Source organism: Pristiophorus japonicus, chromosome 7 (genome assembly GCF_044704955.1).
Source record: "Pristiophorus japonicus isolate sPriJap1 chromosome 7, sPriJap1.hap1, whole genome shotgun sequence".
Taxonomy (NCBI): domain Eukaryota; kingdom Metazoa; phylum Chordata; class Chondrichthyes; family Pristiophoridae; genus Pristiophorus; species Pristiophorus japonicus.
Genome location: NC_091983.1, coordinates 175323310 through 175346286, shown reverse-complemented (window position 1 = coordinate 175346286; position 22977 = coordinate 175323310). Strand labels below are relative to the sequence as shown.

General features: G+C 45.3%; 1 protein-coding gene across 3 annotated transcripts in view; it reads right to left on the bottom strand.

Moving 5' to 3' along the window:
- lca5 (lebercilin LCA5) overlaps positions 1-22977 on the bottom strand; it is a 171803-nt gene that overhangs the window by 100981 nt on the left and 47845 nt on the right. For all 3 annotated transcript variants that reach the window (XM_070885585.1, XM_070885583.1, XM_070885582.1), the window contains exon 3: positions 5601-6130. In XM_070885585.1, coding sequence (XP_070741686.1) covers positions 5601-6130 — 530 coding nt within the window. The remainder of the gene's footprint in view (positions 1-5600; positions 6131-22977) is intronic.

The window sequence follows — 22977 nt, the reverse complement described above, 5'->3', positions numbered from 1 at the left end:
GAGAGTGACACAGGTAATTCAGAGACTAGGGTGCTGACCTTAAGGAAAGGTAACTTCAATGGTATGAGACGTGAATTGGCTAGAATAGACTGGCGAATGATACTTAAAGGGTTGACAGTGGATAGGCAATAGCAAACGTTTAAAGATCACAAGGATGAACTTCAACAATTGTACATCCCTGTCTGGAGTAAAAATAAAACGGGGAAAGTGGCTCAACCGTGGCTAACAAGGGAAATTAGGGATAGTGTTAAATCTAAGGAAGAGGCATATAAATTGGCCAGAAAAAGCAGCAAACCTGAGGACTGGCAGAAATTTAGAATCCAGCAGAGGAGGACAAAGTGTTTAATTTGGAGGGGGAAAATAGAGTATGAGAGGAAGCTGGTTGGGAACATCAAAACTGACTGCAAAAGCTTCTATAGATATGTGAAGAGAAAGAGATTAGTGAAGACAAACGTCCCTTGCAGTCAGAATCAGATGAATTTATAATGGGGAACAAAGAAATGGCAGACCTGTTGAACAACTACTTTGGTTCTGTCTTCACGAAAATACGAGGGGACAGAAGATCTAGCGAGAGGAGGAACTGACGGAAATCCTTATTAGTCAGGAAATTGTGTTATGGAAATTGATGGGATTGAAGGCCGATAAATCCCCAAGGTCTGATCGTCTACATCCCAGAGTACTTAAGGAAGTGTCCCTAGAAATAGTGGATGCATTGGTGATCATTTTCCAACAGTCTATCGACTCTGGATCAGTTCCTATAGACTGGAGGGTAACTAATGTTACAACACTTTTTTAAAAAGGAGGGAGAGAGAAAACGGGTAATTATAGACCGGTTAGCTTGACATCGGTGGGGGGAAGGTGTTGGAATCGATCATGAAGGACGAAATAGCAGCGCATTTGGAAAGCGGTGACAGGATTGGATCAAGTCAGCATGGATTTATGAAAGGGAAATCATGCTTGACTAATCTTCTGGAATCTTTTGAGGATGTAACTAGCAGAGTGAACAAAGGAGAACCAGTGGATGTGGTGTATTTGGACTTTCAGAAGACTTTTGACAAGGTACTGCACAAGAGATTGTTGTGCAAAGTCAAAGCACATGGTATTGGGGGTAATATACTGACGTGGATAGGGAACTGGTTGGCAGACAGGATGCGAGAGTCGGGATAAACGGGTCCTTTTCAGAATGGCAGGCAGTGACTAGTGGAGTGCCACAGGGCTCAGTGCTGGGACCCCAGCTGTTTACAATATACATTAACGATTTGGATGAAGGAATAGAGTGTAATATCTCCAAGTTTGCAGATGACACTAAACTGGGTGGCGGTGTGAGCTGTGAGGAGAACGCTAAGAGGCTGCAGGGTGACTTGGACAGGTTAGGTGAGTGGGCAAATGCATGGCAGATGCAGTATAATGTGGATAAATGTGAGGAAAGGGCTGAGAAAGGGGGCGAGAGAGACGGGTGGGAAAGGGGCGAGAGAGACGGGGGGGAAAGGGGGCGAGAGAGACGGGGGGAAAGGGGCGAGAGAGACGGGGGGAAAGGGGCGAGAGAGACGGGGGGAAAGGGGCGAGAGAGACGGGGGGAAAGGGGCGAGAGAGACGGGGGAAAGGGGCGAGAGAGACGGGGGAAAGGGGCGAGAGAGACGGGGGGAAAGGGGCGAGAGAGACGGGGGGAAAGGGGCGAGAGAGACGGGGGGAAAGGGGCGAGAGACGGGGGGAAAGGGGCGAGAGAGACGGGGGGAAAGGGGCGAGAGAGACGGGGGGAAAGGGGCGAGAGAGACGGGGGAAAGGGGCGAGAGGGACGGGGGGAAAGGGGCGAGAGAGACGGGGGGAAAGGGGCGAGAGACGGGGGAAAGGGGCGAGAGAGACGGGGGAAAGGGGCGAGAGAGACGGGGGAAAGGGGCGAGAGAGACGGGGGAAAGGGGCGAGAGAGACGGGGGGAAAGGGGCGAGAGAGACGGGGGAAAGGGGCGAGAGAGACGGGGGGAAAGGGGCGAGAGAGACGGGGGGAAGGGGCGAGAGAGACGGGGGGAAAGGGGCGAGAGAGACGGGGGGAAAGGGGCGAGAGAGACGGGGGGAAAGGGGCGAGAGAGACGGGGGGAAAGGGGCGAGAGAGACGGGGGGAAAGGGGCGAGAGAGACGGGGGGAAAGGGGCGAGAGAGACGGGGGGAAAGGGGCGAGAGAGACGGGGGGAAAGGGGCGAGAGAGACGGGGGGAAAGGGGCGAGAGAGACGGGGGGAAAGGGGCGAGAGAGACGGGGGGAAAGGGGCGAGAGAGACGGGGGGAAAGGGGCGAGAGAGACGGGGGGAAAGGGGCGAGAGAGACGGGGGGAAAGGGGCGAGAGAGACGGGGGGAAAGGGGCGAGAGAGACGGGGGAAAGGGGCGAGAGAGACGGGGAGAAAGGGGAGAGAGAGACGGGGAGAAAGGGGAGAGAGAGACGGGGGGGAAAGGGGCGAGAGAGACGGGGGAAAGGGGCGAGAGAGACGGGGGAAAGGGGCGAGAGAGACTGGGGGAAAGGGGCGAGAGAGACGGGGGGAAAGGGGCGAGAGAGACGGGGGGAAAGGGGCGAGAGAGACGGGGGAAAAGGGGCGAGAGAGACGGGGGGAAAAGGGGCGAGAGAGACGGGGGGAAAGGGGCGAGAGAGACGGGGGGAAAGGGGCGAGAGAGGCGGGGGGAAAGGGGCGAGAGAGACGGGGGGAAAGGGGCGAGAGAGACAGGGGGAAAGGGGCGAGAGAGACGGGGGGAAAGGGGCGAGAAAGACGGGGGGAAAGGTGGCAGAAAATGATCCGTTGAATATGGAGGCTGGTGGGATGGAGGGTGAGGAAAATCCCCTTTGTCATTTAAGCACTGCTGCCTTCCACCCTCTTACAGAACTTCCCTTTTGTTCTTTCATCCCCTCCCTTTGCCTCTGTTTGCTTAAAACCTGTTACATCTATAACATCTGCCAGTTCTGACAAAAAGTCATCGACCTGAAACTTTAACTCTGCTCCTCTCTCCAGAGATGCTGTCTGACTAGCTGAATATTTCCAGCATTTTCTGTTTTATTTCAAACGATTCACCATCTCACAGCAGACGTCCTTGAAACACACCGGTCATAGAATCATAGAATGGTTATATCACGGTAGAAGGTCATTCGGCCCGTTGAGCCCGTGCCGGCTCTCTGCAAGAGCACTTCAGCTGGTCCCACTCCCCCACCCTATCCCTGTCGCCCTGGAAATGTTTTTTTTTCAGGTACTTATCCAACTCCCTTTTGAAAGCCATTATTGAGTCTGCCTCCAGTACCCTTTCAGGTGTGCAATCCAGATCCCAACTTGCTGTATGAAAAAGTTTTTTCTTATGTCACTTTGGTTCTTTTGCCAAGCACCTTAAATTTGTGTCCTCTGATTCTCGACCCTTCTGCCAATGGGAACAGTTTTTCTCTGATCTACTCTGTCCAGACCCCTCATGATTTTGAACACCTCTATTAAATCTCCTCTCAATCTTCTCTGCTCTAACAAGAACAATCCCAGCTTCTATCCACGTAACTGAAGTCCCTCATGTCTGGAATCATTCTCGTAAATCTTTTCTGCACCCTCTCCAAGATCTTCACTTCCTTCCTAAAGTGCCGAAGTACCCAGAATTGGACGCAATACTCCAGTTTCGACCGAACCAGTGTTTTATATAGGTTAATCATAATTTCCACGCTTTTTTACTCTATACAGTACCTCTCTTCATGAAGTTAGAATCCCGTAAGCTTTTTTAATGGCTTTCTCAACCTGCCCTGCCACTTTCTACAGTTTGTGCACACATACCCCCAGGTCTTTCTGTTCATGCACCCCTTTAGTTTATATTTCCTCTCTTCATTCTTTCGACCAAAATGTATCACTTCACACTTTTCTGCGTTACATTTCATCTGCCACGTCCTCCCATTCCACCAGCCTGTCTATGCCCTCTTGTAGTCTTATCACTATCCTCCTCACTGTTCACTATACTTCCAAGTTTGTGTCATCTGCAAATATTGAAATTGTGCCCTGTCCACATCCAAGTCATTAATATATATCAAGAAAAACAGTGGTCCTAGTACCAACCCCTGGGGAACACAACTGTATACCTTCCTCCAGTCCAAAAAACAACTGTGCACCACTACTCTCTAGCCGGTCCTGCTGACTTATCTACTTTAAGTACAGCCAGCCTTTCTCGTCTATCAATTTTTGTCCTATCCAGTATCTCCTCTACCTCCTCCTTTACTATGTCTATAGCAGCATCATCATCTTTGGTGAAGGCAGATGCAAAGTACTCATTTAGTACCTGAGCCATACGCTCTGCCTCCATGTGTAGGTCTCCTTTTTAGTCCCTAATCGGCCCCACACTTCCTCTTACTACCCGTTTACTATTTATATGCCTATAGAAGACTTCTGGATTCCCTTTTATGTTAGCTGCCAATCTGTTCTCATACCCTCTCTTTGTCCCTCTTATTTTCTTTTTCACTTCCCCTTTGAAGTTTCTATATTTAGCCTGATTCTCAGATGTATTCTCGACCTGACATCTGTCATACGCGCTCTCTTTCTGCTTCATCTTTTGTCATCCAGGGAGCTCTGACTAGTGGGAATGTACCTCGATTGTACCCAACTATTTCCTCTTTAAAGGCAGCCCATTCCATTACAGTTTTGTCTGCAAATCTTTGATTCCAATTTACCCAGGCCAGATCCATTCTCATTCCATAATAATTTGCCTTCCTCCAATTAAGTAGATTTATTTTTCTGCAAGCAGCTGTCCTGACAGACTGAATCACAATACAGTGACATCGATACTATGTGAGTTTAACCAAAATGTGTTACATCATGTGATTTGAATTACAGTGACACTGGGTTTTCACCTCATTTCCTAATGTTTGCTGTCAAAAACAGAATAAGTCTTTTGTTATTCGTGGTTAATGCCACCAGGATCTGTACTTTTGTTAGTATTGGCTACTGAGATTGACTGAATAAAGGAAACAGCTTCCCTGCAACCTTACTGCTCCCAATAAGAGGCTTCTAACTGCAATACTCCATATGAACTTTGGACTCACTCAGTACAGTTAATGTCCTCCATTTATTCAAGCTCTTAATTAAATCACCAACTAAAGACAAAGTACTATTAGAAGTTTTTAAATATAAGAACCAATAAAAATATTAAATCACTCTTACTTCTGACTCGTCAAAGCATTGTTCAAAAACTAAGAACGAATGCCTATCTAGTAGAGACTATAGAAAAAGTTGCTGAACATTTGTATTAATTTTTTTTATTGTGTGCATTGATGAATCCATATGACAGAATTTTATATACATATATCCTAAGATTTACTAAGTTTAAACAATTTAAGGTTTCAATTTTGGAACTGCTTCTGGTCAGGCTCCATCCCTTGAGCAGTTCTAAATTCATTTAAATTATTTGAACAATCCAGTAACCCAACATTATTGCAATAATAAGTCATTGAGCAACTTTTGTGAAGAATTCAGTCCCTTCTCAGGTAAGCACCCAGATAGACCTCCCTACAAATGGAAAAATTAGTATTGGCCCACTTCACCCCAAAATGTTGTCAGCTGAGGAATAGAAAAGGCAAAGAGAACGGTCTATCAAAAGCATTACCTTAATTTTTCTTTCACTTTCTTCCATTTTGATTTCAGCTTTGTCGAGTTTCTGTGCCAGTTCATCTCGCTCCCCCAGATGTTTGTCCTCTGAAAGTTTCTTTAATTTCTGCAGAGAGCTTTTGGTGCGATGAAGTTCCTCCTCAGTGTCTTTCAATCGTTTCTCAACAACCCTTTCTTTCTCCTGTGATTTTCGAAGTCGCTCTCTAAGTACCCTAACCTCACTACTGTGATGGGATATGAGCAATGAGATCTCATTTTCTGTGTCCTCAAACTTATTGAGGGCTCTCTCTTGTCTGTACTGAAGTCGCTTTAGTATTCTGTTTTCCTTCTGCAAATCCTCCAGTTTAACCTGTAACTCGGTAACTTCATTCCGCAGCTCATTAATTTTTAGCAGCCTGGCAGATAACATGCGTTTGGTCACTAAGTCTATGTCTTTGTAAATAGTCTCTTTGTTTAAACTCTGGGTCCGGAATCCCCAACGACGGCTACCATGGTTTGCTGGTTGCCTGGAGCCAGATTTCCCATTAGCTGCAAAGAACGATGAAGGGTATGATTAAACTGAAACTGGACTTGATGAAGACAAAAACCTCATTAAAATACAGCAACAGATCATTCAAATATCCACACTAACTAATGCAATGCCATATGTAGAAATTATTAACCATATAGCCTGAAACATTGCACAAACTCTAAAATGAGCAAAATTACGCAACCAACCTTACACCAATTGAAACAAAAATCATCAGATAGGAGCAAGCGACAGACATTGCCTGAATTTCAGAAGTATTTCCAGCTAAAACTCAGTTAAAAATGTGATATTAAGCACAATACAATATGATGTTTAGTCAACATATTTATACGAAAAGTATGCAACTTATAAAAGTCGAAATGTGAAGTTCCTATCTGAAAGAATACTGCAAGCCTATGATGAACAAATGAGAAAGATTCTGTATTTTAGTGACTAGAAAGTGAAGCTTCAAGAATATTTAGTAGTCTAATTCTTACTGCAGTGAAAAAAATGCATCACGAGCAAAACAAAATCACAGAGCTCCTCATCTTACCATGCGCTGCTCACTGCTGAGGCGATAGTGACTCAATATTCATTGGAATTGTGCAAGGGTATGAAAAGACTTATAAAACAGCAGTATTTTAATTATTCAAGAACACAGGGTGAGCTGGACCATTTTAAAAACAAAATGTAAACAAAGTATACCATAGTTTCAGTAAAAACAGGTGCAGCTAAATCAATCTCCGTAAAACACTGCTTATACAGTCATACTGCATTTTCACGAAAAGGGCTGCAACTGTATCTCTATGACAACACTGCTGAGATTCAGCACATCCGACATGTTATGCCAACAAGGAGAATACGACTGATACCAAATGCAAAATGAAGGCGAGGTTACTGAAAATATTTCCCCAGCTAGAAGAAAGTAAAAAAATCTACACAAGGAACATCTGCAGATCCAAAGTCAGCCAATTTCAGATCGGTGACGATGGAGGTGCCACAATTAATCACAGCATCCATGGGTTGTGGGAGGGTGATTAAGAAATAGAAAAGACAAACAAAAAAAAGCAAAAAAAGAAATGTCATCTTGTTGCTATCTAGCGGCCCCTACTGATAATCCAGGTGTATCAACACTGTTCACAGTCACAAAATCTATTCGTACATACGCAAAGAATAGCTACTCAGATCAGCTGGTAAAGGGCTACTACATCCCATGGAGCCAAGTCATAGCCGTCAGTGGGGATTGGAAGAGAAGAGGAAGAAAAATCAAAAACTTACCATAAAAATTGAAGGAATAATATTTAGAGATACAGGGAGTTACAAACAAAACGAGCTTGTATTTTGATCTCTGCAGCCTTCACAGCAGCACAGAAAGTTCAGTGAAGTTTCTAGAACCCATACAAATTAACTGGTCAACTACTTCCAAGTAAAATGATACCTCAAAATAATTATTTCCCAAGATCTTCTGTTTTAGAACATAATAGGAGCAGGAGTAGACCATTTGGCCCCCCGAGCCTGCTCCGCCATTCAATAAGATCTGATCATGGACTCAGCTCCATTTCTCTGCCGCTCCCCATAACCCTTTACTCCCTTATCGCTCAAAAATTTGTCTGTTTCTGCCTTAAATATATTCATAGAAACATAGAAAAATAGGTGCAGGTGTAGGCCATTCGGCCCTTCAAGCTTGCACCGCCATTCAATAAGATCATGGCTGATCATTCCTTCAGTACCTCTTTCCTGCTTGCTCTCCATACCCCTTGATCCTCTTCACCGTAAGAGCCATATCTAACTCCCTCTTGAATATATCCAGTGAACTGACATCAACAACTGTCTGCGGCAGGGAATTCCACAGGTTAACAACTCTCTGAGTGAAGAAGTTTCTCCTCATTTCAGTCCTTAATGGCCTATTCCTTATCCTAAGACTATGTCCCCTGGTTCTGGACTTACCCAACATCGGGAACATTCTTCCCACATCTAACCTGTCCAGTCCCGTCAGAATCTTATATGTTTCTATGAGATCCCCTCTCATCCTTCTAAACTCCAGTGAATAAAGGCCCAGTTGATCCAGTCTCTCCTCATATGACAGCCCAGCCATCCCTGGAATCAGTCTGGTGAACCTTCGCTGCACTCCCTCAATAGCAAGAATGTCCTTCCTCAGACTAGGAGACCAAAACTGAACACAATATTCCAGGTGAGGCCTCACTAAGGCCCTGTACAACTGCAGTAAGACCTCCCTGCTGCTATATTCAAATCCACTAGCTATGAAGGCCAACATACCATTTGCCTTCTTCAACGCCTGCTGTACCTGCGTGCCCACTTTCAGTGACTGATGAACCATGACACCCAGGTCTCGTTGCACCTCCCCTTTTCCTAGTCTGCCGCCATTCAGATAATATTCTGCCTTCGTGTTTTTGCCCCCAAAATGGATAACCTCACATTTATCCACATTATACTGCATCTGCCATGCATTTGCCCACTCACCTAACCTGTCCAAGTCTCCCTGCAGCCTCTTAGCATTCTCCTCACAGCTCACACCGCCACCCAGTTTAGTGTCATCTGCAAACTTGGAGATATTACACTCTCTTCCTTCATCCAAATCGTTAATGTATATTGTAAACAGCTGGGGTCCCAGCACTGAGCCCTGTGGCACTCCACTAGTCACTGCCTGCCATTCTGAAAAGGACCCGTTTATCCCGACTCTCGCTTCCTGTCTGCCAACCAGTTCCCTATCCACGTCAGTATATTACCCCCAATACCATGTGCTTTGACTTTGCACAACAATCTCTTGTGCAGTACCTTGTCAAAAGTCTTCTGAAAGTCCAAATACACCACATCCACTGGTTCTCCTTTGTTCACTCTGCTAGTTACATCCTCAAAAGATTCCAGAAGATTAGTCAAGCATGATTTCCCTTTCATAAATCCATGCTGACTTGATCCAATCCTGTCACCGCTTTCCAAATGCGCTGCTATTTCGTCCTTCATGATCGATTCCAACACCTTCCCCCCACCGATGTCAAGCTAACCGGTCTATAATTACCCGTTTTCTCTCTCCCTCCTTTTTTAAAAAGTGGTGTTACATTAGCTACCCTCCAGTCCATGGGAACTGATCCAGAGTCGATAAGACTGTTGGAAAATGATCACCAATGCATCCACTATTTCCAGGGCCACTTCCTTAAGTACTCTGGGATGCAGACTATCAGGACCCGGGGATTTATCGGCCTTCAATCCCATCAATTACCCTAACGCAATTTCCCGCCTAATAAGGATATCCTTCAGTTCCTCCTTCTCACTAGACCCACTGTCCCTTAGTACCTTCGGAAGGTTATTTCTATCTTCCTTCGTGAAGACAGAACCAAAGTATTGGTTCAATTGGTCTGCCATTTCTTTGTTCCCCATTAAAATTTCACCTGAGTCCGACTGCAAGGGACCTACATTTGTCTTTACTAATCTTTTTCACTTCACATATTTATAGAAGCTTTTGCAGTCAGTTTTTATATTCCCTGCAAGCTTCCGCTCGTACTCTATTTTCCACCTCTTAATTAAACCCTTAGTCCTCCTCTGTTGAATTCTAAATTTCTCCCAGTCCTCAGATTTGTTGCTTTTTCTAGCCAATTTATATGCCTCTTCCTTGATTTTAACACTATCCATAATTTCCCTTGTTAGCCATGGTTGAGCTACCTTCCCAGTTTTATTTTTACTCCAGACAGGGATGTACATTTGCTGAAGTTCATCCATGTGATCTTTAAATGTTTACCATTGCTTATCCACCGTCAATCCTTTTAGTATCGTTTGCCAGTCTATTCTAGCCAATTCACGCCTCATACCGTCGACGTTACCTTTCCCCAAGTTCAGGACCCTAGTTTCCGAATTAACTGTGTCACTCTCCATCTTAATAAGGAATTCTACCATATTATGGTCACTTTTCCCCAAGAGGCCTCGCACAACAAGATTGCTAATTAGTCCCTTGTCATTACACAATACCCAGTTTAGGATGGCCAGCTCCCTTGTTGGTTCCTCAACATATTGATCTAGAAAACCATCCCTAATACACTGCAGGAAATCCTCCTCCACCGCATTGCTACCAGTTCGGTTTGCCCAATCAATGTGTAAATTAAAGTCGCCCATGATTACTGCTGTACCTTTATTGCACACATCCCTTATTTCTTGCTTGATGCTGTCCCCAACCTCACTACTACTATTTGGTGGTCTATACACAACACCCACTAGCGTTTTCAGCCCTTTGGTATTCCGCAGCTCCACTCATACCGATTCCACATCATCCAGGCTAATGTCCTTCCTTACAATTGCATTGATTTCATCTTTAACCAGCAACGCCACCCCGCCTCCTTTTCCTTTCTGTCTATCCTTCCTAAATTTTGAATACTCCTGGATGTTGAGTTCCCAGCCTTGGTCCCCTTGGAGCCATGTCTCCGTGATGCCAATCACATCCTATCCGTTAACTGCTATCTGCGCAGTTAATTCATCCACCTTATTCCGAATACTCCTCGCATTGAGGCACAGAGCCTTCAGGCTTCAATGACCCAGCCTCCACAGCTCGCTGGAGCAGGGAATTCTATAGATTTACAACCCTCAGAAATTTCTCCTCATCTCAGTTTTAAATGGGCGGCCCTTTATTCTAAGACTATGTCCCCTAGTTTTAGTTTCCCCTATGAGTGGAAATATCTTCTCTCTATCCACCTTGTCGAGCCCCCTCATTATCTTATGTTTCAATAAGATCACCTCTCATTCTTCTGAACTCCAATGTGTATAGGCCCAACGTACTCAACTTATCCTCATAAGTCAACCCCCTCATCTCCAGAATCAACCTAGTGAACCTTCTCTGAACAGCCTCCAATGCAAGTATATCCTTCCTTAAATACAGAGACCAAAACTGTACGCAGTACTCCAGGTGTGGCCTCACCTACTGTACAGTTGTAGCAGGACTTATCTGCTTTTATACTCTATCCCCCTTGCAATAAAGGCCAACATTCCATTTGTCTTCCTGATTACTTGCTGTACGTGCATACTAACTTTTTGTGTTTCATGCACAAGGACCCCCAAGGTCCCTCTGTCCTGCAGCACTTGGCAATTTTTCTCCATTTAAATTATAATTTGCTTTTCTATTATTTCTGCCAAAGTGGATAACCTCACATTTGCCCAAATTACAGGCCCAACATTGCCCAAGCCGTTTTTTCAGTGCATTGACCTCAAGCGCGCCGACTTTGCGCGCTGGAAACGGCGCCGGGAAAAACTCGCCCCATCCTTACCGCTGTTCACAGTCCCCGGAGTCCTAGCGTGGCGTCGATGCTGAAGTGGGGGGCGGAGCCAAACGCCCGCGCCGAAAACAGCACCGGCACTTGCGCGCATGCGCAGTGGTGCCGGCCCGATGTACGCGCATGCGCAATAGAGATAAAACTTGGCACTCGGCCATTTTTAAAGAAGATCGCAGTTGTAATTGTTTGCCTACCAGGAGAGCTCTCAATCTAAACAGCTGGTATGCTCAATGCAAGCTGCAGTATCCTGCCTGAAATTAACTGTTGCATGCCTGGAGAAGTCTTAGGGATCATTGCAAAAGTGCTGCTAAGTGTCTCAGAAGACTGTGTGTTTTGAAAAATCACACTTTGATTAAGTGCAGTGGAAAAGTGTGTCAGAGCATTGCAAAAGTCCTGTTAGTGTCTCAGAGCAGTTGCAGAAATAATGTAGTAACGTCCACCAAGAACAAAGAATTTCTTGCATGACGAAGTCGAGGCACCAGTTACTGTCATTGGGAGCAGATGGCAGCACCTGGATACCAGCAGAGGTCACACAAAAGTGCCACCCAAAGAGATGAAGAAACACTGGAATGAAGTTGCAGAAGAATTCTGCAGATTGGTGAACAAGAGATCTGGAAGGCAGTGTAAAAAGAAGTGGCAGGATCTTGGTCAAGTAGTTAGTGTAAGTAATATTCCAATTTATTAATGTAATTCCAATTTATTAATGTAATTTCAATTGTAAATGTGACCAGCTGTATATGTCCCACCCAGCAGAAAGACACCCTCTCTAAAAAATTGTATTTTCATTTTTGCAGAATAAACTGGCCCACAACAAAAGGGAAACAACTAGAACAGGAGGAGGGCTGCCAAATCTGCACCCACTGACATCCTTGGAAGAGAGGGTCGCTGCTTTGATGGGTCCTGCCTGGAGAAAAACCATCAGTACTGCACAAGCTGGGCCTGCACATGAGGGAATGGGTAAGTTGTGAAAAGTCATCGTGACCCTTCAAATCAAGCTGCTGCCTGGCCTGCTATGTGTGAGCCTACTCATGCCACCCATTTCTGTTATATGTTGCAGAACTTGAGGACAATCCTCCTGATGATCCAAATCAAGATTCAGATGTGAACGAGCCTGAAGAGGAGAGCAACCCTCCAGAATAACATGGGCGTGAAGGGCACTTTGAATGGATGTGGGAGAGGTTCGATGACAGGAGTGTTCTACTGAATCTTGAGGAGGTCAACATATCTCACTTGCCAGGCTCTTCCGTGATTAGTGGTTTGACAGTCTATGGTTTCCCATCGTCTGAGGTTGCAGGTCCCAGTGGTGGTGGTGGTGGTGTTGTGCCGCAGCATTGCACACCCGTGGCCCCACCGTCCGAGGTTGCAGCTCCCAGTGGTGGTGGTGGCAGTGGCAGTGGTGTTGTTGTGCCGCAGCATTGCAGACCCGTGGCCCCACCGTCGGAGGTTGCAGGTCCCAGTGGTGGTGATGATGTTGTGCCGCAGCATTGCACACCCGTGGCCCCACCTTCTGAGGTCACAGGTCCCAGCAGTGGTATTGGTGGTGGTGGTGGTGCTGGTGCAAATCATCAGGGACCACCAAGGGTCCCAAGGTCCCAGCCTGCTCCTCCCAGTGGGATGTTGCAACCCAGATCCAGGGGGAGGGGAAGGAGACATGGACTACGCTCTCCTGAGATGCAGGATGCAACAGATGTGGTTCAGATGATGGCATTGGGTGGGGAGAGCGTTAAGCTTACCCGATCACTCCTGGACATGATAACTGGGGTGAGTGAGGAGGTAGCGGGACTGTCGGGAGAAGTAACTGTCATGTATGTAACCACAATGTAACACCACTGTATTACTGTATACACTCAACCTAGATGCACACCTTGACCACAAGGGGTGAACTTGTGGGAGACACTCCTTACCTGATTACACAGGTATAAAAAAGGAGGTCCCACGCAGGGTCATCGTCTTTGGAGTCCTGTGAATAAAGAGTTAAGGTCAGAGAGTGACCTTGTCCCCAGAATGTACCTCGTGTGGTTTCATACTGCAGAGTAAGGACTTTACAGTAACAGTAATGGCACGGGAAATAGGAACCATGTCCGCTAATATCAGTGAGGGAATGGTGGTCATGAGGGATGGAATGTCAGAGGTAGTGGAAAGGATGACAGTTGCAATGACCAAGGCCATGAGGGAGGGCATGTGTGAGTTCGCTGCTGCAATAAGGGAACACGCCCAGACCCGCGCCCATTGACAGAATCAACTACCACTCCCACTCCAATCCCCGCACCAAGCTTTGAACAGGCCGAGGCCGCGCCCTCCAGCTTGCCGCCTGGGCCCTCCAGCTTGCCGCGTGAGGTTGACACCCCCCACCCTCAAGAGGTGCCCAGTGGCCGAGATGTTAGAAAGAAGAATCTAGGTGTGCACCTCAGAAACACTGCGCCACCGCCTGCGGGCAGGGGTCATGGAGAGCCCAGGACCAAGCGCAGCGGGCGGTCTTAGACTAAGGGGGATGAGAGATGGGTGCAGCCTTTCTTTGCTGCTGCTGATGTTTTTGTTTTTGTTGTTTATGTCATTTCACTCACTGTTCTAACTGTTTTCACATTGGGCGTTTTTTGTAATTTATGTAACGTTACACGTTTATAAGTGAACTTAAAGTTTAAGTGATCTTAGAATAAATTTTGTTACAAGAATATTTTTATTACAATAAAGTTAAGTACATTGCAAAGTTTTCAATAAAATATATTTTACATAAAAAATGAATCATGTTCAATTAATACAACACAGGAACAGCTCCAAAAAATAAACCTTCCTCTCCCCACCCCCATCCCTCGCAGCCTTCCGCGTTGTATAGAGGCCAGCATCTCTCTCTCTATGGTGCCCCCGCCGCCCCCCCCCACCACCCCAATGAGATGCCCAGACCCAGCAGCTGTGACTTCTCCAGTCGCTCAGTGCTCGCCGCCCCCCCCCCCACCCCCGACCGATGAGATGCCCAGACCCAGCAGCTGCGACTTTCCGGTCGCCTGGCAGCATCCCCCCCCCCCCCCCCCCCACCACCACGAGACACGACGCCCAGACGCAGCTGCGACTTCTCCGGTCGCCCGGCAGCCCCCCACCCCCCGATGAGACGACGCCCCAGCCCAGCAGCTGAGACTTCTCCCGTCGCTCGCCCCCCCCGGTGAGACGGCGTCCACAAGCTCGCACTTCTCCGGTGCGTCTTCCCTCCCCTATCCCAGGTCGAATGGACTCACGCACAGGCCAGCCCGCTGCCTTTCCCGGGCAGACTTTAAAGATAAGGTAGGATTTACTTCTTTTTTTAAATTGTATTTTAATGGTTTGAGCTTTTCCTTAATGTTTGCTGCTTGGTTGTTGAGGTCCTCTCCAGTTCCCTTCTCTCCCTATCCCTGCCCTAATGTCTGCCAAATGTATGCTGCTTTTTCTTAACTGCCTGCAAGCTTTTTCAGAGCTGGCCACATATGCTGACCTAAGTGGATTTGGAGTACGTTTTGCTGGCCAAAGTGGCATAAATTGCCAAAACTGTCGAAAATGTCTGGGAACGCCCCATTTTGAAAAAAAATCTGACCTAAAACAAAATCGTACCTAACTGACGTACTCTGGAGCAAATTTTTTGGGGAAAATGGCATTTTTTTAAACTTACACCAGAAAAAACAACTTACTCCAAAAAAATTGATGCAAGTCATGGCCAATGTTGGACCCTATACTCCAGCTGCCAAATTCTTGCCCACTCACTTAGCCTTTGCAGATTTTTTTGAGTCCTCCTCACAATTTGCTTTCCCACCCATCTTTGTATCATCAGCAAACTTGGCTACATTATACTTGGTCCCTTCATCCAAGTCATTAATATAGATTGTAAATAGTTGAGGACCCAGCACCGATCTCTGCAGCACCCCATTAGTCACTGTTTGCCAACTGGAAAATGACCCACTTATCCCGACTCTCTGCTTTCTGTTAGTTAGCCAATCCTCTATCCATGCTAATTTATTACCCCCAATCCCGTGAGCTTTTATCTCGTGTAGTAGCCTTTCATCTGGCACCTTATCGAATGCCTTCTGGAAATCCAAATACACCACATCCACTGGTTCCCCCTTATCCACCCTGCTCGTTACATCCTCAAAGAACTCCAGCAAATTTGTCAAACATGATTTCCCTTTCATAAAACCATGCTGACTCTGCTTGATTGAATCATGCTTTTTCAAATGTCCTGCTATTGCTTCCTTAATAATGGACTCCAGCATTTTCCCAACGACAGATGTTAGGCTAACTGGTCTACAGTTTCCTGCTTTTTGGCTGCCTCCTTTTTTAAATAGGGGTGTTACATTTGCGGGTTTCCAATCTGCTGGAATCACCCCAGAATCCAGGGAATTTTGGTAAATTACAACCAATGCATCCACTATCTCTGCAGCCACTTCTCTTAAGACCCTAGGATGTAAGCCATCAGGTCCAGAGGACTTGTCTGCCTTTAGTCCCATTATTTTACCTAGTACTACTTCATTAGTGATAGTGATTGTATGAAGCTCCTCTCTCCCTATAGCCCCTTGATTATCCACTATTGGGATGTTTTTAGTGTCTTCTACCATGAAGACCGATACAAAATATTTGTTCAACGGAGTCTTTTATATAGTATTATTAATTTGCTTTGGTTAATTAAGTTTTTAAACTACAATCCAACACTCTGAATGGGTCTCTCTCTTTTATGAGCAACTCTCTCTCCTTTTCAGTCTCTCTCCGTCTCTATTTTCCTAATCTCCCCTCTTCAAGCTCGTTAGCTTCCCCTCCCTCCCTCTCCTTTTTCTGATTTGTTCAATTTATATTTTTCTGGGGTTTGCGCTTCCTCATTCTCCTTTTCAGGTTCAGCTCTCCCCTCTGCTAGCTCGCCATCACTCCTTTCTCTTGAGCCTCTCCCTTTTCTCTAACGCCCGCCAACCCCCCCTCCACCCCCCCTCCCTCCTCGCTCTTCACATGGAGATAGTGAGTGGGGAAGAGAACATGCTGCTGAACAAGAAAGAGATCTGCTATGGCCAGGGTCATAACTGTGGAGCAGCTGGGATGGGGCCATTGAGGCAACAGTAGGAGCAGAGGGAATGGGCTGGGGCCAGGTCTTTTGTAGCAGTAATGGGAGCTTGGCCCAAGGTAAACCTTTATCTACAGGGTAAGTAATGCTGAGCGCAGGAATTTACCATGACAGACTATGTCAATCAGAAAGAATAAAAGAAAAAAAGAAAGATTTCCATTTATATAGTGCAATTCAAGACCTCAGGACCTCCCAAAGAGCTTCACCATCATTGAAGTATTTTTGAAATGTAGTCACCGTTGTAGGGAAACTTAACTGTAAAATAGAGGTAGATCCTCACCTGTACCAGAATAATTCCAGTTTTCTTATTTTTCAAGATCCCTCACCATATCACAAGTTTATATTTTAAAGTTATGAAAAAAAGCTCATTTGCAATACAACCACCCCTCCCAGGCGTTTTAGTGCCTGTCCATCTTTAACATAATTTCTCTTAGCTCAAAGTTGGTAAATTAGAAGGCACTCTCACTGGCAGCTGTGCGTCACCAACCTCAACCTTAATCCAGAGCTCCGGAACTTGGTATCCTATTCAAACTGGAACAAAGTTTCTTTCCTCACATTTGATCCTTGAAAGGTTGTTCATCTTAGACCTGGTTTCTCGCACGCCATCACTGAAACTCTAATCCATCAACCGGAGGCTCATTTTCTCCAATGTCCTTCTCATTGGCCTTTCTATTACTAGGCTCCAAAATTTCAAATAATTCAGAACAACCTGCATTCTCTGTCCAAGAAAACGTCTCATTCTTCCATCGCCTCTGTTCTCGCTAAGCTACCAAATGCCAACAAACTCCACATTTCCAAATCCTGCTACCTTTGTGATCTACTCCAGCTATACATCTCTGCACGGAACCGTTGCTTCTCCTACAATAGTTATTCCTTGTTCTGTGCCATGCCACCCACCCCTATTATTCCACCATCAGTGACAGTTCTTTCAGTCATTATATCCCTTCTCTCTGGATTAAATTCCATTCCTTGCCGCCAACCACTGCTTTTAAAAGTCTCCAAAAATATCTTCAATTTTCCACCTTCGGAACATTTACCGACTTCAACCCTACCTCAGCTTATCTGCTGCTAAAACCCTCATCCATGCCTTTGTTACCTCTAGGCTTGACTATTCCAATGCACTCTTGCCTGGTCTCCAACGTTCCACCCTCCGTAATTGATTCCACATTTTGTATTTTTACGAGCTAAGATCCTTTCATTCTACTGTCTTTCAGCCACGCATTCAACCTTCTAATCTGCTTGTCCCTATGCCAATTTGCACGTGGCTCAGGTAACATTCCAGAAATTACTACTTGTGAGGTACTACGTTTTAATACCGACCAGTTCCTCAAACTCTCTCAGCAGATCCTCATTCCTAGTTCTACCTATGTCGCTGGTTCCTAAATGAACCATGATTGGATCCACCCCTCCAAGTTCTTCTCCAGCTGCAAGGAGATATCCATAACCTTGGCAGGCAACGCAGACTTCGGAACTCCCAGTCGCAGCTGCAGAGAACCGTATCTCTCTCCCTGACTAAGAATCAAAAATCAGTGTTGAGTTTCTCAGAATATTCCACCACTGATTGTATTATACAATTTAAGTTTTTTTTTGCTCTTTTCTTATAGGCTAGCTATTTCAATACACTTCAATTACAATAATAATCATTTTAACATTTTCTCTCCCTTCCCCACATCTCTCTTTTCTCTTCCCATCCCCCCACAATTATCATGCGCTATTCCCAGTTGAACAGCAATAAGTGACTTGCTCCTGGGCCTTTGCCAATGCTGCGCAGCTGCCACGAGGTGCACAAGAGTGACTCCTTCCCATCTTTTACTCCTGTATTGCCACATGACAAGTTGGCTAGGCTCTACTCAACACCTTCTCTTGATGCCCAAGCTAAAATCAGAACTATCCACAGTATATAAAGGTTCTATCGGAAAAGTAAGTTTTCGTGTTTTACTCTTGCCAGACTACAATTTAGCACTCACTGATTTTAATCAATAACGAGCGGAAAAGGTGTAGTGCAAAACCACACTTTTGTTTATTTCAAAGAAATCTACATGTGCTTTAAACAAGTGCAGTAATAGAGCTGAATTTGCAGTCGGAGGCTTGCGATGGATGCCCCCGGCCAGCAAAAAAATTTACACACTTACCTTCTGCCTTGGGATCCACGGAGATTTGTGATCCTGAGCCTCTACACATAGGCCTGCGTAGAGACCCATGTATCTCTGGGGGCGCATGCGGTTCGCAAGCGCCCTTGGGATCATGAGGTCCGGCCCAACCAATCAAAAAAGGGGATTCCCATATTTGCTTATGGGGAATCCGTACGGACGGAATCTCCATTAGTCTGAATGGGAATCACATTAAAAATACATTTAACATAACAAATACATTTTAAAAAACATTACATATTTAAAATTAATTAAATACAATATAATTAAACATTTAAAATAAAAATGTAACTTTTTAAAAATAAATTGAAATGTTTTAAAGGGGCTAAAAATAATTTTACCTAATTTTACGTGTTTTAATTAATGAAAAAAATATAAATTTTTTTGCTTTTAAAAATCTTGCGCTGCAAGAATTTCACGGGCATTTGCTGGGCAGCAGTTGGGCAAATAGCACAACTCTCCACCCATGGAGGCCCTTTTCCTGGGGATGCGGATGATCTGTCAAGAGAATTCTTGACAGATCACAAGTTCTGGGTTTTAGCGCATGCGCAGCACATGCCTAAACCCAAACTTGCGCGGCCCCTATAGTCGTGTGCGAACCTCGTATGCAGCCCGATGGCTCAATATTTATTTTCACTCGAATAAAATATTGTAAAGTTGTCTATAAATAAAAATATTTATCTTCAAATATTGTTGAGTGTCTTTCAAAACACAAATATATGATCATTTTGCTACAAAAAAGTTTTGTTTTAGTAAAGATTGGATCTATAGCAGATAAAGCACTTACCACTATACAGTTTTCAGTTGCACTTCTAGCTGCTGAAAATTTCTGCAGAGGTACTTTATCATCGTAGAAACTTACAGCAGTCGTGCTTAGCCCACATCCCCGCTTTTGTCCAGACCCTACAAATTCCTCATCCTCAAGTACCTATCCAACTCCCTTTTAAAATTATTTATGGAATCAACTACCACCAGCTTTTTCAGGTAGAGCATTCCAGATTCCAACAACTCTCGGAACGAAAAATAATTCTCCGTATATCCCCTCTAAATCTTTTGCCAATGATTTTGAATCGATGACCTCTGGTTATTGAGCCACTCACCACTCTATCAAAACCTCTCATCATCTTGAAAACCTCTATTTTGTCACCTCTTAACCTGCTCTGTTCCAAGGAGAACAGTCCTAACTTTTCCAACCTCTCCTCATAACTAAAGTCCCTGGTAACATCCTGGTAAAGCTCCTCTGTACCCTTCTGTGGTGCCCAGAATTGTCCTCAATACTCCAGCCAAGGCCTAACCAGTGATTTATAAAGTTAGAGCATGATTTTTGCTTTTATATTCTATGCCTCTATTTATAAACCCAAGTAACCCATGTTTTTTAACCACATCAACAATTTGACTTGCCTCCTTTAAGGATTTGTGTATATGGACATCAAGGTATGAGACGTGAATTGGCTAGGATAGACTGGCAAATGATACTTAAAGTGTTGATGGTGGATAGGCAATGACAGACATTTAAAGATCACATGGATGGACTTCAACAATTGTACATCCCTGTCTGGCGTAAAAATAAAACGGGAAAGGTGGCTCAACCGTGGCTAACAAGGGAAATTAGGGATAGCGTTAAATCCAAGGAAGAGGCATATGAATTGGCCAGAAAAAGCAGCAAACCTGAGGACTGGGAGAAATTTAGAATTCAGCAGAGGAGGACAATGGTTTAATTAGGGGAAAATAGAATATGAGAGGAAGCTTGCAGGAAACATAAAAACTTACTGCAAAAGCTTCTATAGATATGGGAAGACAAATGTAGGTCCCTTGCAGTCACAATGGGGAATAAAGAAATGGCAGACCAGTTGAACAAATACTTTGGTTCTGTCTTCACGAAGGAAGACACAAATAACCTTCCGGAAATACTAGGGGACCGAGGGTCTAGCGAGAAGGAGGACCTGAAGGAAATCCTTATTAGTCAGGAAATTGTGTTAGGGAAATTGATGGGATTGAAGGCCGATAAATCCCCAGGCCTGATAGTCTGCATCCCAGAGTGCTTAAGGAAGTGGCCCTAGAAATAGTGGATGCATTGGTGGTCATTTTCCAACATTCTATAGACTCTGGATCAGTTTCTATGGATTGGAGGGCAGCTAATGTAACCCCACTTTTTAAAAAAGGAGGGAGAGAGTAAACAGGGAATTATAGACCAGTTAGCCTGACATCGGTAGTGGGGAAAATGTTGGAATCAATTATTAAAGATGTAATAGCAGCGCATTTGGAAAGCAGTGACAGGATTGGTCCAAGTCAGCGTGGATTTATGAAAGGGAAATCATGCTTGACAAATCTTAGAGAATTTTTTGAGGATGTAACTAGTAGAGTGGACAAGGGAGAACCAATGTATTTGGATTTTCAAAAGGCTTTTGACAAGGTCCCACACAAAAGAGATTAGTGTGCAAAATTAAAGCACATGGTATTGGGGGTAATGTATTGATGTGGATAGAGAACTGGTTGGCAGACAGGAAGCAAAGAGTAGGAATAAACGGGTCCTTTCAGAATGACAGGCAGTGACTAGTGGGGTACCACAGGGTTCAGTGCTGGGACCCCAGCTATTTACAATATACATTAATGATTTGGACGAAGAAATTGAATGTAATATCTCCAAGTTTGCAGATGACACTAAGCTGGGTGGCAGTGCGAGCTGTGAGGAGAATGCTAAGAGGCTGCAGGGTGACTTGGACAGGTTAGGTGAGTGGGCAAGTGCATGACAGATGCAGTATAATTTGTATAAATGTGAGGTTATCGACTTTGGTGGCAAAAACAGGAAGGCAGATTATTATCTGAATCGTGACAGATTAGGAAAAGGAGAGGTGCAACGAGACCTGGGTGTCATGGTACATTAATCATTGAAAGTTGGCATGCAGGTACAGCAGGCGGTGAAGAAGGCAAATGGCATGTTGGCCTTCATAGCGAGAGGATTTGAGTATAGGAGCAGGGAGATCTTACTGCAATTGTACAGGTCCTTCGTGAGGCCACACCCTGGGAAATCAGGGACGCCTCCGATGTCCCTGACAACTACGTGTGCGGGAAGTGTATCAGCCTCCAGCTTCTGACTGATCGCGTTGCGGAATTGGAGCTGAAGGTGGATTCACTCTGGAGCATCCACGATGCTGAGAATGACGTGAATAGCACGTTTAGTGAGTTGGTCTTACTGCAGGTAAAGGGTCCACAGCCAGATAGGGAATGGAAGACCAACAGGAAGAGCAGTGCAAGGAAGGTAGTGCAGGGATCCCCTGCGGTCATCCCCATGCAAAACAGATACACCGCTTTGAGTACTGTGGAGGGGGATGACTCATCAGAGGGGAGCAGCAGCAGCCAAGTTCATGGCACCATGGCTGGCTCTGCTGCACAGAAGGGCAGGAAAAAAAGAGTGGGAGAGCGATAGTGATAGGGGATTCAATTGTAAGGAGAATAGACAGGCATTTCTGCGGCCGCAACCGATACTGCAGGATGGTATGTTGCTTCCCTGGTGCAAGGGTCAAGGATGTCACGGAGCGGGTGCAGGACATTCTGAAAAGGGAGGGTGAACAGCCAGTTGTCGTGGTACCAACGATATAGGTAAAAAATGGGATGAGGTCCGAAGAAACGAATTTAAGGAGCTAGGAGCTAAATTAAAAAGTAGGATCTCAAAAGTAGTAATCTCGGGATTGCTACCAGTGCCACGTGCTAGTCAAGAGTAGGAATCGCAGGATAGTTCAGATGAATACGTGACTTGAGCATTGGTGCAGCAGGGAGGGATTCAAATTCCTGGGGCATTGGAACCGGTTCTGGGGGAGGTGGGACCAGTACAAATCGGACGGTCTGCACCTAGGCAGTACTGAAACCAATGTCCTAGGAGGAATGTTTGCTTGTGTTGTTGGGGAGGAGTTAAACTAATATGGCAGGGGGATGGGAACCAATGCAGGGAGACAGAGGGAAACAAAATGGAGACAAAAGCAAAAGACAGAAAGGAAATGAGTAAAAGTGGAGGACAGAGAAACCCAAGGCAAAAAACAAAATGGCCAATGTACAGCAACATTCTAAAGGGTCTAAGTGTGTTAAGAAGGCACGACTGAAGGCTCTGTGCCTCAATGCGAGGAGTATTCGGAATCAGGTGGACAAATTAACTGTGCAGATAGCAGTTAACGGATACGATGTAATTGGCATCACGGAGACATGGTTCCAGGGTGACCAAGGCTGGGAACTCAACATCCAATGATATTCAACATTTAGGAAGGATAGACAGAAGGAAAAGGAGGCGGGGTGGCGTTGCTGATGAAAGAGGAAATTAATGCAATTGTAAGGAAAGACATTAGCTTGGATGATGTGGAATCGGTATGGGTGGAACTACG